We start from the raw sequence: 17,255 nt of genomic DNA on the forward strand, positions 1-17,255 counted from the left end.
TAAGTCTGAATAGTTTTAGAGATTGTGCTACAGGAATCACAGTTAGGGTTTAAGCATTCAGAAAAAACTGTAAGCTTTTTACCCTACCTTTGTAAGCATCTTGAGGTGACTCGTGCTGGGATTTGGGGCTAAATAAACCTGAATTGAATTGAATAGCATAAAATGCCAACATGAAGATGAAGGAAAACAAAAGAAACACACAAAATAACAAGAGTAATGTGAAACAATGGCAAAAAGATGCAAAACTACTAACAAAAACACATGTCAATCAACCACAGAGTTGTAAAAAAAAGCCACAAAAGGAACAATAAATGAGGCATAACTAACCACAGAAATTTAAAATGTTCACAAACAACCTTTAAATGACTTTTAGTGATTAGGAGACGTAGAAGATGTAAGAACAAAACAATACTTGGAAAAACTCTTTGTTTCTTGTTTTGTTTTATGTTGTGGATCTTCCTGTGTCTCCATTTGGTCAATAAACCCCACAGTTCTGAAATATTTTTGTTTTCACTTAAATTTTGTTTTCATTTGGAGGTCAGTTTTGTGAAAACGGTGCTGTTAGAGCTGAAACTAGAAAGAAAACGTTTAGTTAACTGTGTTATGTGTCGCAATCTCTGCTGCTGGGGCCTGGTGTATCTGAGGCTGTCAGACCGGCTCGATTACAGCTGTTATTGTGCCAGATGATGGTCCAGAGTGAACCTCAGGACTGTGCTGGTCTGACTTCTTGTTTCTTGTTCGACTGTGGAGCTGTTAGAGAGCAGATCTGAGACACTCTGCTGCCACCTAGTGCTAATTAAACAAGTACAAAAACAGCAAAACATGAAAAAGAGCCACTTTATTGTACTGTATTCAACTTTGTAGCATTTTCTCTTTAATTGTGTTTCTTTCGCTTTTGTAAAATTTTCCTTATGGTGCAGTTTTATTTTGTGATTTTTTATTGTGTTTAATTGAGCTCTTTTGCTTTATTTAAGCTATTTGTTGTGTTAAATAATCGAAAATTAAATATTAGTAAATCCATCATGCACATCAACATGATAAACATTAAATAAAATGAATAAGACACCAAACCCGATTTGTTATTCTAGTGTACTTGTACATTGTATATAGTGTATATTCTTGCGTTTTTAATCAACGTTTATGTGGATTTCTCTCTCAAGTCAAAATGAAGGGACAACTGGCTGATTCTTGCAAGAATTATTTTTACAGTCGCTTTCTGTTGGTGCAGCTCATTATCAAATACAGCCAGCAGGTGGCGTCAAATAACCATAAACTCAGTTTTAAAAGGCTGTGCGGCTTCTGTCTGAGCTGATATCACGCTGCTCCATTCATACAGTCCAAATGCAGCAGAAAGAGTTTAGAGCCTGTTGGCTACTTCCTCTGTGGATCTGCTGCAAAGAATCATACATTCACGTATTTGTCATCTTAGAAATTCTTTTGACGGTGACTGCAGAGATACGTAGTGTTTTAGACAGGTTTCTCTTATCAGTATACAACAAAGACCTCTCAGTGCCAGATGCACCTGTACAGACCGCAGAGGTCTCTAGTCTGTTCCAGGGGCCCAGTCGGAAGCTAAAGATCCTCCTGATTTTATTTGAGTTTTGACTTCCTTCAAACTGCTTTTTCTGTGTTTTTCTGTTACTTTGTCCACAGTTAACTGTCTTCCAGTGTTTGTTTTATCCTGCTGGTGAAGCTCTCTGGAGTTTACAGAGTGCTATAAGCTCATTATTATTGTTGTTGTTATATAATTTTAAATAGAAAGATTAAACACCCCCAAGAGGTCACGGCACATGCCTGCCCCTCCCTGAGCCTGGTTTTGCTGGAGGTTTCTTCCTGTTAAAAGGGAGTTTTTCCTTCCCTCTGTGGCCATGTGCTCACTGATCTGATTGTTGAGGTTTTTTCTGTATTTTTGTGGGGGTTTATCTTACAATATTAATCACCCAGAGGCAACTGTTGTTGTGATTTAGCACTACTGAATTGGAGAAATAAAACATGAAAAAATTGAATGTAATTTTCTTTAACAGATGCTCCTGGACACACTCTCTCTCTCTCTCTCTGACTCACTGGCCGCCGAAGCTGTCAATCATGCCTCCGGTTCCGCCTACCGGCCGGACACACCCATTTCCTCACCGGCATTTCATTTATTTATTTATTTATTTCCCCCCTTATTGGAATTATCTGCACGCGCGCAGGGCTGGTGCGTCTGCGCGTGCCGGTCACGGCGGGGTGAGGATAACATTTAAACAGGGACACTCGACCCTCTGTGTGTGCGCGCGCGCGTATGCGTGTGTGGTCCAGCGCACGTCTACCTAGTGGGCGTGTTCCCGCTCCTCACTCCCTGCAGACCGGTGCATGCGTGTGCACGCGCGCGAGTGTGATTGCACGCGGTGAAGTCGGGCTTCTTTTTTTTTTCTTTTTTTTCCAAGTTTAATCAGCTGGTTGTTCGTCCTCGCGGCGGCGGCGGCGTCTGCGGTCACGAGTGGGTAATTTCTCTCTGAGTGTGCGTGATTCCCCCCTCCTCCTCCTCCTCCTCCTCCTCCTGCTGCTGCTCCTCAGCGTGGAGAGGTGCGGGGCCACTGCTGGCTGTGTTGTTGCGGCACTGGATGGATCCGAGCATGTTTGCGGGTGAAGCCTCGGGCGGTGCACGCGGAGGGAAATAATTTTCTTCTTGTTCTTCTTGTGTGTTTTTTTTTCTTCTTCTTCCTGTCTACCTGCCGGTCAGTCACCTGCGCTGTGGCGACATGTCAAACTCAAACAAAAGCAAGAAGGACAAAGAAATCCTTGCTGAATACGAGAGCCATGTGAAAGGTAAGCTGATTTCTCGTCATGTGTGAACATCTCCACGCGCATCTGCACCTAAATCTCCCTGTCACACCCACCCTTTTTTCTCTCACCTTTGCATGCTCACGTTAAACTCTCTCTCACACACACACACACCTGTGTGCCAGCACGTTCACCGCTCATGCATTGAGTCCCGTGCAGGGTGTGTTTGTAGGGGAGCTGACACCTCACCGTGAGACGTCAGGATTTCTGGGTTCATCCTGAGTGCTGCATGGCGCCTGAGGGGGAGAGGAGGAGGAGGAGGAGGAAGAAGAGGGGTGTATGTATTCTGCAGATCCTCTTGATCTTTTTCACCCACTGTCTGTGTGTGTGTGTGTGTGTGTGTGTGTGTGTGTGTGTGTGTGTGTGTGTGTGTGTGTGTGGTTTTACGCTCAGATCTGAGGCAAGTGGCTGTCTGGTATTTGTATTCCTGTGAGACTGTGACTGCAGCAGCGTGTGTGTGCACCTGATACCCCAGGGACACGCTCAGGTGATGATGATGATTGGGAAAAACTCTTAAATAGTGGTTTCCATGATTGTGGGACAACCCCCTCTCCTCCTCTTCCTCCTTCCATCCCTGCTCCGATGGGGCGGGCGAGTCAAATGACCTTTTATGAAAAGCTCTTTACAAGCTGCTTCATTTTCATTTCATGAAGCAGGGTGGATGATGGGAGATCAGCCAAAATCCACCTGTGTCTACGTCTGTGTGTTTGTGTGTGTGTTCCTCTTTACCTCCAAATGTCTGACCTTTTAACAGCCTCATTCAAACGCCTGCAAAATGCCAGCAGCATCTCATTTTTGTGCAGCTCCACATGGCTCCTCACACTCAGGCTGCCATCTTCACTTGTCACCTACGCCCACGCTTTAAAAGGAGCCGCTCATGTTTTCTCACCTCAATCACATGCCGAATCTTTGGAAATGTTCAAAATCCAAGCACCTTCATTCAAGAATCCTGCTTCTGCCCTGTGTGTGTGTGTGTGTGTGTGTGTGTGTGTGTGTGTGTGTGTGTGTGTGTGTGTGTGTGTGTGTGTGTGTGTTTCATACCTTTTCCAATGAATCGACACAGACTTTGAGTGATTACATTTAATGGAGAGTGGCCATTACAGCCCCCAAGAGTGGAGTGTGTGTGTGTGACTGTGTGTTGTTTGTGGTTGCTTGTGTTTGTGTGCCCTCGATTTGGCGTCTTGCCAGAACGCGCTCGGGGATGCCCTGCATCACAATGACCGCTCGGATAAAGCCCCCTGCTGCTCCTCCTTCTCCGGACGGCCGACTATCTCGGTGCCCCTGTCGCCTCCTGCCGAGAGCCAAACGTATAGATCCACCATTGTAACTATGTGCTTTCCAAGTCTGCCTCCCTGCTCTGCCTCCTGATTGGTGGATGCAGGAGGTGGTGTGTAATGTATACACAGGAGGTGGCTGCTGCCGCTGGGGAGGTGGGGTCTACTCACTGAGGTGAGTTGAGCCTGATGTAAAGGTAGTGGTGGAGATTATGCACAGTGCTGACAATACATATTTGGAACTGCACTGAGCACACTCACCCCGTCACCTCATCTCCAGCGTGTCACGCTTCCTCTGGCTGAACGAGCGAGATGAGGAACGTTTTAATGAGAAAAAGGAGGGGGAAAGGGAAAAAAGGAGCTCTGCAGGAGGAGAGGAGAGGCAGATATAAAGTGTTTCCTGCTGCAACGGCTGCAAGTTTGGGTTTTTTTTTTTTTTTGCCTGCGCCTGCACGCAGCTGATTAGTAACTTCACATCTGCATACCTGCAGGACAGACACACCAACATACAGACAGGCAGACAGGTGAATAATTACAGAAGAGGGAAGGAAGTGACTCTTCACTTTAAATGCTCTGAAGTGCCAAATGAGAGGCCCCGATCACCGTGCACGTACGTTCATCTGTGTGTGAATTTCTTAATGATGATCCAGCACTACTCTGCCCCTGTGTCCTTGAACCTGGTTGTCGTGGTAACAACCACGGCGTGAGCTTCCTGTTCTTCTGACATCATGCTCACACATTCTGTATTTATAGGACGGCAAGCGTGAGGATGGTTTGAAGGATAATGGCACAAAGTCACTTTTCAAGGTGCTCGGCAGGTCAGCACAGAGGGCTTGCAGCAGTTTTGTCTCTGCATTTTCAGGGCAGTGTGCGATAGAAGAGACAGTAGCAGAGGCAGAAAACTGTTCAGCATATTGTTAAAGAATTAGATTTCTTTGATCTGTGCAAAGATCTTAAACCTTTCAGTAAATACTCTGGCACCATCCACTTTCCTGTATCTACAGAGCTAAGTCTGAAATACAAAACTGCTGATATGAATGTATTAAAATGTCAGCTTTAGCAGCATGTTGTTTACTTTATAGGGACAATATGTTGGTTAGAGATCCCCACCCAGATAGCAGTTTTAGTACAAATAGCTCCAGGGACAGGAACCATCCATTTTTCTTAAGCTCTTATTCAGTTCAGGGTCCTTAAAGACCAGATCCTCTCCAATCTGTAATAAGACAAGAGGCAGGGTACACCTTGGGCCAAAGCATCTCCAGTGCTTCTGCGTTGTTTAGTTCAGGCCATGTAGACCAGGTAAAGTTACAGAGCGGAGTTGTGCTGACTCCATAACTACGCAGTTTTAAGCCTTCTCTGACATTAACATCAGCAACAAAAAAAACGTGTGCCGGGAGCTTCATTGCATGGGTTTTCATGGCCGAGCAGTTCCTTTAAGTGTGACATGAAGGTGGCTCAACCTCACTGATGCTGCACATCACATGGTCAGATGGTGTCGTAAACCTCCTCCTGCCTTCTCCTACCCTTTTTGAACTACACTTACTCTCTATAATCGGAAGAATATGCAGAATTTCTAGATGATGCATGAAATTTCGAATTTGTAGCTGTTTGTCTTGATTTGCTTGAGCGAGATATCAGTGTATGCAGGTAAGCTATCCATGTGGTGACAAAAGATATCAAAAGCATTGCCAACTATCACATGAGGATTTAACCCTTTTAAAAATATTTTTCTGCATTCAGAGTTGAACTATTAACAGGCAGGAAGTTTCGGTCCAGACAGGCGATGTCCACGCTTGATGTTCCAAAAGAATAAAATTTCTACTTGTAGAGCTTACACCTTTGTGTGTTGGATCGCGATCTTTATGCCCTGGAAGTCCCGAAACACTGGCTATTAGTCCAAGATGCTCGGTAACCAGACTGAATCAATGGGTTCCCAGATTTCACCACAACAGTATAAAAGTGCAGAAGAATGTCGATGGTACTACTACTCTTTCTAGCTCTTTTTTGTTTCTTACTGTTAGTGTCTGGATCTTTCACACAAAGAACTCACAACACTCAGCTTTCAGTCTGTTTGTGCCATTCCAGTCCTACTCCAAAGCTGTTCTTAAACAGTCCGTTTGAACATTAAACCATTTTTGACCTCCCAGCTCTCTTGCACAAAGTTCTTGTGATGTCCAGTTGTGCATTTCCAGTATTGAGAACCAGCATGAAGTGGGCTCTGTCCTGTTTTGTGTACAACATTGGGCTTTATTGACCAGATTGTCCAGCCATTTTCCAGAGTTCATGTGTGAAAATAGCTTATGAGTGCCTGAAAAATCAGTAGTAGGACTCTTTGTAGCTGAAGGTAGTTCAGTTCTTTATGACTAGCTGGATGGTGAGGCTCATTATCATGCTGCAGAATGATGATCAATCAAATAGCTCCCTAAAGGCCATTTCAGGGTTTCACTGCGCCTGTTGAAGCTGGCCTGATCTTCTCACTGCCAGGTTGCCATTACTGCACAGATGCATGAAACAAGTCTGAGTGCCTCCAATTTTAGAAGCACATAATGAAAGCTCATGCGAATGCAACTTTTGCACAGAAAAGGTTTCTCCATAAAATTAACAAAGAAAGGGTCAAGATAGATAAAAGTCGCCATGATTAATAATTCTTGAAGAATAATTCATAAAGCCTCATCAACCATCTGAAAGATGTCTTCGGCCATTTTAAGGAAGTACACAAGAAAGAGGAAGTCAGCCAACTGGAAACAGAAAGAGGAGTAATTTGGTCTCTAAAATGTATAGAATGGTGAAATCGCATTGCAAATTCTCAGAGTGCAAAATAGTTCACATTTGATTGTGTTACAAAACAAATCTTCAGTGTTTGAGAAGCTGGTAGAGAGAAACCACAGAATTAAGTCAAGACACATGCACCAATTTACTTCCACATCACTTTTCCAAAGCTTTCAGAGTAGGGTTTATTCGATTTACTTGTTAGCTTCTTTCTCCATTTTGAGCCTAGTGAGTTAAACACCCAGTTCGCCAAAGCTGAACACACTCTTCTGGATGAGAAAGGAGACCAACCGAGAAGGGCTGTTACTCTGAATAAAGCCCCTGGAGATCGTTTTAACGTACGTAAGCCATTACCAACCTACAGACTACTGTGGCCCAGTTTTAAATATGAAGATCTTTTAAAGCCCCTTTTTCTAAAATGAGTCATTTCACTTGGCTGATTTATTTTTAAAATTACTATTATTGTATATTGTACATGACTATTTGTGGGCACATGCAGTACTTTTTCATTTTGTTCCATATAAAACTGTGACGACTGGTAGATTTAGATTTTTTTCAGTGTTCAAACATAAACTTGAATTTTTAATAAAATATGTTGTATTCTGTTCTGTTTGTTGACAAAGACAGCCTTGTGGGTCAATGCAGGTCTGTTCTTTGACACAAAGTCCTAATTTTAAATAAACTAACTAAAAAGGCAGGTTTTTGTGCATAAACCAGTCTTTTTCTACTTTATTTGTTTTTCAATTCTCAGCCGTTTGGGATCTCGTCCATGCTCTAATCTCACAAACACAGAGCAACAAAGGTGATAAAAAATTAATCTCACTTAACTTTATCCAGGACTCCATAACAGAGACGCAGGTAATCTAAATTTAGGATGATGCTGATGGTGTGTAGATGCACAAACGTAAAAGTTTTCATGCGATTAAGAAGCATTTAAATTGACTTTTACTCTAATAAAGGTCGCTTTGAACAAATAAAATGGATGTATCAATAATTATACATTCACATCATTCTTATTTTGTGGTTTTTTGCTCTGACCTCTGACTGTGCATGACCCGAGCACGCCATCCCCGGTGCAAAAGGAATAAAACGAGCTCCAGGGAGCTTTCAGATCAAATCAGTTCACAGATTTAACAAGACAAATTCTTTACACTCTAGGTAACTCCTGCATGCTTTCCCCTTTGTCAGTGTTTTACTACGTTATTCTGCGCTGACTGTAGCTCGTCTGATCAAAGAGGGTGAGTCTAGTCATCGGGGTGCTACGAGGACACGCGAGGAGGTTTCTAAGAAGAGGCATTTCAGAGATCAAAAGGTACGCACGGCGGATATCCTCTTTCACTCTCAGTTGACTGTGATCCCAGCCAAGAAGTTTCATTTATATAATCTCGCCTCCTCGGTGGATCTGTTTGAATCCTCCTTCTCTTCTGCAAAAGCAAGCCTCATATTTTTGTATTCCTATAAAGCAAACAGACAGAAACACAGACATCTTCTTTTGGACATTTTCGTTAATTCATCACGAAGTGTTTGGTTTTTAGATCTACTGATTATAGTCAAAAATGCAAATAATCCAAACAACACTTAGTTTCCTGTCATATTAGACAAAGTAAGGCTTTGTGTTCTTCTCTTTAGAATAAACCAGATTGTACCCTCCTTTTAAATCTTTGCTTGTAAAACAACTTTGTGTTGCATTGTTGAATAGACTCAGTGTTGCCTGATATAACCTGAGATGGGAATGTTTCTAATTATCATACTCTCTTCAAGCAACCTTCTTTGGTATTGGCTGGTTTTAAAGATTTTTCTTCAGGGTTGTCTGGCTTTTAAAAAAATTATTATTACCTTAAATTGTTACTGCTACATATTAAAAGAAGTTGTTCTTAACTGATGTGGTTTAATGCAAAGGGTTAATGTAGTTGGTCTTATGTTGATTAATTTTGGAACAAATCTGGATTTGTTGATTTTTATTTTGCAATATCACCAAAATAATAGCCCCACTTTTTTTGCTCATTGATTAACAGTGTTGGGTGTAATGCACTACACGGTAATGCGTTACTGTAGTCATATTACATTTTCAGTAACATGGTAGTGTAACGGTACTGTTCTAAATTCAGTAATCACATTACAGTTACAATTATGCTGTTACTTATGCTGAAAAAAGAAAAAAAGGAGGGGGGGGGGTCGCCTTGAAAGCATGAGTGATGTAAGGATTGCATGCGGACCCCAGTCCTGCAGCCAGAGCCTGATCTTCAACGGGTAACAGCTAAATTATGCTTTAGTGTTGGCAGTTAAGGGCTGCCGGTCTACCTGCAGAGAGTTGTTGATGGAGGCAGTATATGAACTATGTGCTGCGACTGGTCTGTGGGCCACTCTTGCTACAGCTGTTGTTGGTCTGTAAGCCAGCTGTGGAGAATAGCGAAGTTATAACATACAGAGAGCAACAGTTAAAAACAAAATCTCCTCTTTAGCCACTGTTTGAAATTTCCATGCTGTACTTTTTTATTTTTGGTGTTTATTTCCTGCGTCTCACATTCCTGGTGAACTCCACTGTCGCTCCTTTCCTTTTTCTTGCCCACTTGCCAACAACTACATTCATCCATGTTGAGAAATTTGCAGTTGGGTTTCTGGAGGACTGGCACAGAGCGTGTTTGTGAACTTATCTCTGTTGGCAAAAACCTCCCCAGACTGAAACAACCACAGGACCATAAAATAAGCATAACAGAGGCAGTGATGAGCAGTCAGGCCTGCAGCCTCCATTTGTACCGGTCTCTGTTTCCACGGTAGAATCTCTGTGGCGATCGCTTTGAAGTGTCTTTGGGCTAGTTTTCAGCTTTGCTTTGTGTTCAAAGAAACGAAAGATCCTGTGTGTCCTCATTCGGATCCGGATTTACGTCAGTGTGTGGGACTGTAGCTTTAGTTTAATATTCTTAACAGGTGATTATGTGACAGTGCATTTCAGGTCACATTACAGAGTACTGTGAAAGGAATATAATAAGTAGTGTAACAGATTAGTTAACAATTTTCATTACTTACAAAACCAATGTTGAATTTAGATACTTTTTTTATTTATTTCTGTTTATAAGTGGCTCTTCTACTCTGCGTGAGCACTTGAAGCTCATTCACACACATTCATACAAGCACTTTTTTCTATGCTTGCGGTCTATCTAACAGGAATGAAACCAGCAACCTTCTGATTAGCAGACAATGTGCTCTGCTGCCATTTCAAACACATATCAGACATTTTTCACAAAAACAAGTACAGTTATCGTTTAGAAAATAAATCTTACATGGATTGGATTGCAGGGTTGGAATCCTGGAATTTACTGTAAATTGTCTCAATGTTCGTTTGCAGTAGAAGAACTCTGTTAATAGATGTATAAAGCAAAAGGAGAGTTTGGAATTGAAAATGTGGAAAGTTGCCATGTTCTACATTGTAAGGTCTTCTTCCTTGAGACTGCGTGGCATTGAAGTTGCTCGTCACAGCAGGACGTCATATGACTGCAGGCAGGTGACTGGAGTAGAAAACAAGCAAAGCAGGAGAGCAGAAGTGTAACACAGAAGACTATACGAAGATGTTAGCTGCTAAAGGTTGTGCACAGCTAAAATTTAACACCTTAGCTCCTCTTGTTTTAATCAATTCTTAACTGATCGAGTCACTTTGACATAATCCTGAAATATTCTGCAGGAGCCTCAGCTGTGCAGCAGAGGGCTTCTGTACACGTGTTGATCAAAACTGAATTTATAAAATTTGGCCGTGCCTCTAGCATATCAGGTGACCATGAATAAATTTCATGTAAAAAGCTTGAGATGGACTGCAGAGGGGAGTGTGGGATTTAGAGAAATATGAACATATAAAATTATGTATATGTTTAAAAATTATTCTTTAAATGAGCAATAAAATTCCAGGTTCAAATTGTAGTTAAATTAGCTGGACTGATTCTGATTTTGACTTTCAGACTCAACAAAAGGTACAACAGAAATAAAAATAATTGATAGTTCATCTTGAATGCGTCTTTATATTGTTTAATATTTGTATTATTTAAATTTGATTGCAGTTAAGTTTTAATCCAAGGAGGACTTTAACTCAACAAAAGGTCGTATCACTGCCTTTGATGCACGTTTGTGTAAAGACGCAGTCTCACGTCATTTTGGAGGCAGAGTTAGCGTTTGAACTCTTTGATGTGGCATCAGAAATCCCAGTGGAAAGTGTGAAATGGATTTCCAGGAAGAGCAAAGAAAGAGCCTCCTACAGTTTGTTTTATTCATGAAATAAAGAAAATTACTGCATCATGTTTCAGTGTTTGGTGTTGGAGTAGCGAGAAAGTGTGTGCATGGTGATAACATATGTGAGTGTGTATAACTAAAGATAACATTTAAAAATAACAGAAAAGTTTTGATTTTTATTGTCGATATTATATTTATATCTATATTATTTATGTTATAGACCCTTAACTTAAACATTTCCTACTTTGTACTGTACCCGAACTAGTAAATAATGAAAGTTTAATATTGTTGGATAAATTGAATATTGCAGTATTTAAAACTTTCAAAGTTGGATGTTGGATAACATTATTTTAATATTTTATTATCACATTGTGAAGGTCACTCTGTTTGTGAGCTCTTAAATCAAATCTGGCTTTGTATTTATAAAACTGTCACTAAGAATCATCTGATTTCAAAAGGCTATATTTTTAAAGTTAGCTACCAACAACCACTTGAAACTCACAAAACCCCTTTTTTCTAATTATATATTTCAGTCGTTGCCATTAATAATTACTACTATAAATCAGTGGATAAAAATGTGGTTGTATGTTCTCATTTCAATGTACGACTGCACAAAACAGTTATAAATAATAAATACTGCATCAGCTTACATTTACCTCTAAATAAAAAGTCCTATCCTTTAAAAATGTTCAGTCTGGCGAGAATCCAGTGGTTTTTCTTTCAGTTGCAATATAGTGGGATGTATGGGAGTGTAGCCCATCAAACACACTGGTGCTGTCTAGTTTCAAGTCTTATTGAACACAAAATGATGCTCCTTTTGTAAAATGTGGTCCCATTTATAGAGTAAAGCGGTGTATGACTCATACGGTGTGACTCATATGGTAGTGACTTGCTAATCATATGGTGGGGCAGGTTATGATTAACAAGTTGCTGCTGTGTGAACGTGCAGTGTCGCTGGGTTTCTCCTTGTTTGTCACATCTGCTTTCAAAAGGATGATGAAGTTTGAGGTTTCAAAAATGGTAAATTTCAAACCGGTCAGTGTAATAGCATAATAAACAATAACTACTAACACTGCCCTTTTTTTCTCTGCATAGTTGTATATTTTCAAAGGTTTCATTTAACTGAACAGAATGACCAACTAGCACAGGTGAAAAGTGACTGCAGTTATTCAACTGAGCCTGGTTGCACTTGCGGTTTCTTCCTGTTAATAGAGGGTTTTCCCTTCCCACTGTCACCAAGTGTCTGGTCAAAGGGGTCGTTTGATTGTTGGGGTTTTTCTTATTATTGTTGAGTCTGTACCTTACAATATAAAACACTTTGAGAACTGTTGTTGTGATTTGGCACTAAAGGGCGGGCAATTTATATGGATACACCGTAATAAAATGGCAATGGTTGGTGATATTAAAGTCCTGTTTGTGGCACATTAGTATATGTGAGGGGGCAAACTCCTCAAGATGGGTGGTGACCATGGTGGCCATTTAGAAGTCGGCCATCTTGGATAGAACTTTTGTTTTTTCAATAGGAAGAGGGCCATGTGACACATCAAACTTATTGGTAATGTCACAAGAAAAACAATGGTGTGCTTGGTTTCAACGTAACTTTATTCTCTGGGATCTGGATCATACTCGTTGAGATGCTGCAGTAGCTGGAGTTTGTAAGGGTGCCATTTGTGAGTAGCTAATATCTGCCGAAGGGATGTTCGACTAATGCCACTCTCCAGTGACATGTGGCGAGTGCTACGCTGTGGGCTTTCTTGCGTCCACATTTTGGAACCAGTTTCACGAAACTTAGCAAGCAGTTTGCTAACTGTAGCATGGGAGATGGGTGGTCTCGTAGGGTGTCTTGCATTGAAATCTGCTGCAATGACCCGGTTACTGCGTTCACCCGATATCAACGCAATTTCGTTCTGCTCCTCACGTGTTAACCTCTTCGACATGTCAATGGCTGTGAACAAAGAGAAACTTGTAAATAACTCATGAAAGAATAAAGTTACGTTGAAACCAAGCACACCATTGTTTTTCTTGTGACATTACCAATAAGTGTGATGTGTCACATGGCCCTCTTCCTATTGAAAAAACAAAAGTTGTATCCAAGATGGCCGACTTCTAAATGGCCACCATGGTCACCACCCATCTTGAGGAGTTTGCCCCCTCACATAGGACTTTAATATCACCAACCATTGCCATTTTATTACGGTGTATCCATATAAATGGCCCACCTTGTAGTTTAAAAATGTTACTTTAACTGAAATCCATTTAAAAGAATGAAAGAATATCCTTCTCATGATGTCTGTGAAAAGAAAATTTGGTCCCTGAAGCCAAGAGGTTTTTCTAAGCCTCGACCCAAGTATCTCAGTCCCTTCCTTTGGCAGATTCAAATCTCAAACTCGAAACTCGATTTAAAGAGGACAAACTCGAAACTCGAAAATATCCTTCCATTAAGGTTTCAGGCTGGACAGTAGCCCAGTTACAACATGTCCTAAAAGAGAGAGGGACAAACTTTCTCTTTCTCTGCCATCTGTCCATCATTTGCAAACTGGCACCGGGTTGCCAGTTTGTTGCTCCACTATCCCTCCTTTCCAGTAAACAGCAGCAAACTTTTCTTGGCACTGCGTTGTCAGTTTCTCTGCCATTGCTCCCTATTTTCTTGCTTTCTCACACAAATAAAAGCTGCGCCTCTTTTTTAGGAGATCCGGACTCCACAGTGTGCATAATTCCTCAAGGCATACCTTCACTTCTCAAATGCTTTCACTAGCATCACTTAAACCCTCTCTCCTGGACACAGTCATTCAGGACAGCTACTTCAAGACAAACTCACATTTCTTCACAAGCCGTTGGGTCATTACCTGGAGCATCAAAAATCCCAGCATGCGCCCAGCAGCAGAGTTTCTGTTAAGAGTTGAGTCGCATCGCTATTCCTCTATCAATGTCTGTCATCGTCCAGAATTTCTTCTGATCTCTTCTCCTGCCATTCCTTCCAAATTTTTCCAGCACATGCGCCATTCAATGGAATCCCTGACCACCCCATTAAGGTCACGGGTTGCTTATCATTGCAAATGATTGCTTATCGTTGCTTATCAAACCTGCCTGCCTGCCAGTCATATTTTTTGGAACAGTCTTCAACCTTTGTAACATACAAGCATTACTGGTTCTAGGGCAGGGGTGTCCAACTCCAGTCCTCGAGAGCTACTGTCAACACAGCCGAGTCAAATGATTGGATCACCTCTTCAGCATGCCATCAAGTTTGGCAACAAGGCCTGGTAACAAGCCATTCATTTGATTCAGGTGTGTCGGAACAAAGATGCATTTAAAAGCTGCTGGACAGTAGCTCTCGAGGACTGGAGTTGGAAACCCCTGTTCTAGGGGATGCCCTCTCTGGGGATCTGTCTGGCCTGGGAGACACTACCAGTCCCCTCTGAGGCCTCCCCCAAACCTCAGTCTCTATTCAAGCCATTTGCCATCACCTACTAGAAATGCTGTCAAACCTAAAATGAGAATGTAGTCCCAGCTAGTGAAATCTGGCCCGTGTTTAGAATTGCCACTTGTGAAAAAATGAGACATGATGGAACAAAATAGACATTATTTTTGAAACCAGGAACCCAAGATTAGCATAGATAATCTGATATGAGTGTTAGCATCATATGATCTTCCACATATCCAAAGTTATAATGGCAGCAGGCTTCCTAAAATATTCTCTTCAGCATAATCCACATCTGCTTCTTCCTGTTTCCAGTCCAGGATAGATGTATAATCCCTCCAACACTTCCTGGATCTCCCCTCATTGCCCAGAAATCCTGGAATTCCATTTGAAAAAACCTCAGTGAAAGTGAAATTCTGAAATCTAGTGCTGGATAAAATCATCTGGAAGCAGGAAATTGTGGCCCCCTTCTGGAGCCAGACATGAATCCACATAACAGACCAGAATCTAATATGTTGTTATTATTATGAAACCATTTATGGTTTTCAGTAGCAGCTTGTTTCCCCGTTGCCACACTTCCGATGTCTTAGACCCGGAATAGCACATTAGAGACCTTTCTTCTCCACTTGGCTGCTCATAATTAGCGTTTAAAGGACACATAGTGAACGTGGCATCGACACCAACTTAAAGAAGTAATTAAACCGCTGATCCATCGGGCCAATCAGAACAGAGTGTTCTCCCCCCTGCCCCTGTAAGATGTGAAGCAGCTTCGGAGCAGTGGAGCAGACATTCATTCATATGAAATTGTTGTGGCTCAACACAATGTGTGAGAGCAGCGTGAGATGGCAGCCATTTTAAATTAGTAAGCAAACAACATCAAACAATGCCAGAATCAATACACACACACACACACACACACACTGCTTGCTGCACATGTTTTTATGGATTTCCACAGAAAAATGGTCAGTCTATAAAACTCTCCACCCCTGTGTGTGTGTGTGTGTGTGTGTGTGTGTGTGTGTGTGTGTGTGTGTGTGTGTGTGTGTCGATGCGGCAGATGCAAGCTCTTGTCTTCACCTTCCTCATCACATGGTTCACACACAGTGTGTGGTTACCAAGACAACAGGTATTGGAGTGGATAGAGAGCCCTGGGATTGGTGTGTGTGTTTTGTGTGTGTGAGAGAGACAGGTGGAGTTACTGTGTATTCTGTGCTCGCTCTTCCTGCTGCTGCAGATTGATCGAGCTCTGAAATGGCACGAGCAGTGAAGCATGCAGCCAGGCTTTACCACGCTGTAGGACTCAAAGTGTGTGTTTGTGTGTGCTTGCAATGTGGGTTTTTAGGTATAATGATTTTAATGCGGTCACAGGATGTCGTCCAAGGTGACTCCTCAGAGGAAAAATGGTCATCATCTTCATCAGCAGTTGCACGAGGTAGAACAGACAAAGAGAGTGAAGATGAGGAAGAATAGGAAAATTAAGCAATGTTAATTAAAGTTAATCAATGCTGCAGTTTAGCATGTTAAACCAGAACCAGACCTATCAATTAAACTCATTATCTTGACTGTAGCGGTCGCCTAAGCGATAGACTTTGTTCTTTCACTGCAGGAGAAATCTGTGTTCTCTTAATAACATTAATAACATATAAAAGGCGTTCCTCTGCAAATACAGGCCCAGTTTGTGGCAAATAAACAATAAAGCAATAACGAGCTGCCTCTCCAGTGAGTCCCACTTTTAAAGAGAGCGTTCAGCAAACAGTGCTGAAAGAACTGTTGCAGAGGCAGCTGAATGATTTTGAGGACAACCACAACTACAAGCAATCTCCTGGAAATCCAAGCTGAAATAAGCCAGGGATGCCTGGTTATCAGCGGCTGAGCTTACAAAAAAGGGCAAGTGCATTGTACACTTTTAAATCATTCTCTTGGATGAAAGGGATAAAAAAAATGAGTTGTCTCTCAGTGGTTGCCTCTCTGTTGACCAAATTAACTGATTAGATGATCATTAAGCAGCTGCTACCCAGTGCCTGTCTATTTAAATCTGACCTGTTCACGTCTTAGTGTGCTCATGTCCTCCTGGGATCACGATTTTCTCTTTTGAAGTTGTTTTTAGACTGCTTGTATCAGTCTCAAGGTCAAAGTGGGCTCAGTAGTATATCACTTCTAGTTCAGTGACATATGTGGCTGGTAGACTGACAAATCTGTGATCAAATTTACCATCACTGAAACCATTTTAAAGCATTTACTACAGTAAGTATAGAATATAATCTGCATATTAAACTCTGAATCAGGAGTGACATGGTGCAAGATAAATTTATGTAAAATATTTGATGGTTTCAGTGTGATACTCCTTTGTTTGAGTCTGCCCCATCCAGTGGCTTGAATCACTGTGCAGAGCAGGTTAAGGCAGGTGATGCTACATGGAGGATGTGGTTGGAGCAGGATGATGCAATCTTTGATCTCACGTCTAGGTCTCTGCAGACACTGCTCTGGAGTTCAGGCAATCTCCAGTTAATCACTGCAACCCTTATTTTCAGTTTAGCTTAATTCCTGGACACTGCATGTGTTCATTATTTAAAATAAATGCTGCTTTATCTCAGCATCAACAGTTCCGGTCTTTGAATGTCTGATTATTTTAAATGTGAAGGATGTGAAGAGTCAGACCTTTGTTCACATATGTATTTATATTTATTATATTTTTATTTATATAAAGTCAGCCAACAGAAACAACATGATGTAACAACTGCATTACATCAGCA

General features: G+C 41.5%; 1 protein-coding gene across 4 annotated transcripts in view; it reads left to right on the plus strand.

Moving 5' to 3' along the window:
- Nucleotides 1-2,387: 2,387 nt before the first annotated feature.
- The window catches only part of LOC102211084 (SLIT-ROBO Rho GTPase-activating protein 1-like), a 40,269-nt gene continuing 25,401 nt past the window's right edge, over nucleotides 2,388-17,255 (plus strand). For all 4 annotated transcript variants that reach the window (XM_005750876.1, XM_005750877.1, XM_005750878.1 and 1 more), the window contains exon 1: nucleotides 2,388-2,808. In XM_005750876.1, coding sequence (XP_005750933.1) covers nucleotides 2,742-2,808 — 67 coding nt within the window. In that variant the 5' untranslated portion in view covers nucleotides 2,388-2,741. The remainder of the gene's footprint in view (nucleotides 2,809-17,255) is intronic.

Source organism: Pundamilia nyererei, unplaced genomic scaffold (genome assembly GCF_000239375.1).
Source record: "Pundamilia nyererei isolate P.nyererei 1_Seehausen unplaced genomic scaffold, PunNye1.0 scaffold00291, whole genome shotgun sequence".
NCBI classification, from domain to species: domain Eukaryota; kingdom Metazoa; phylum Chordata; class Actinopteri; order Cichliformes; family Cichlidae; genus Pundamilia; species Pundamilia nyererei.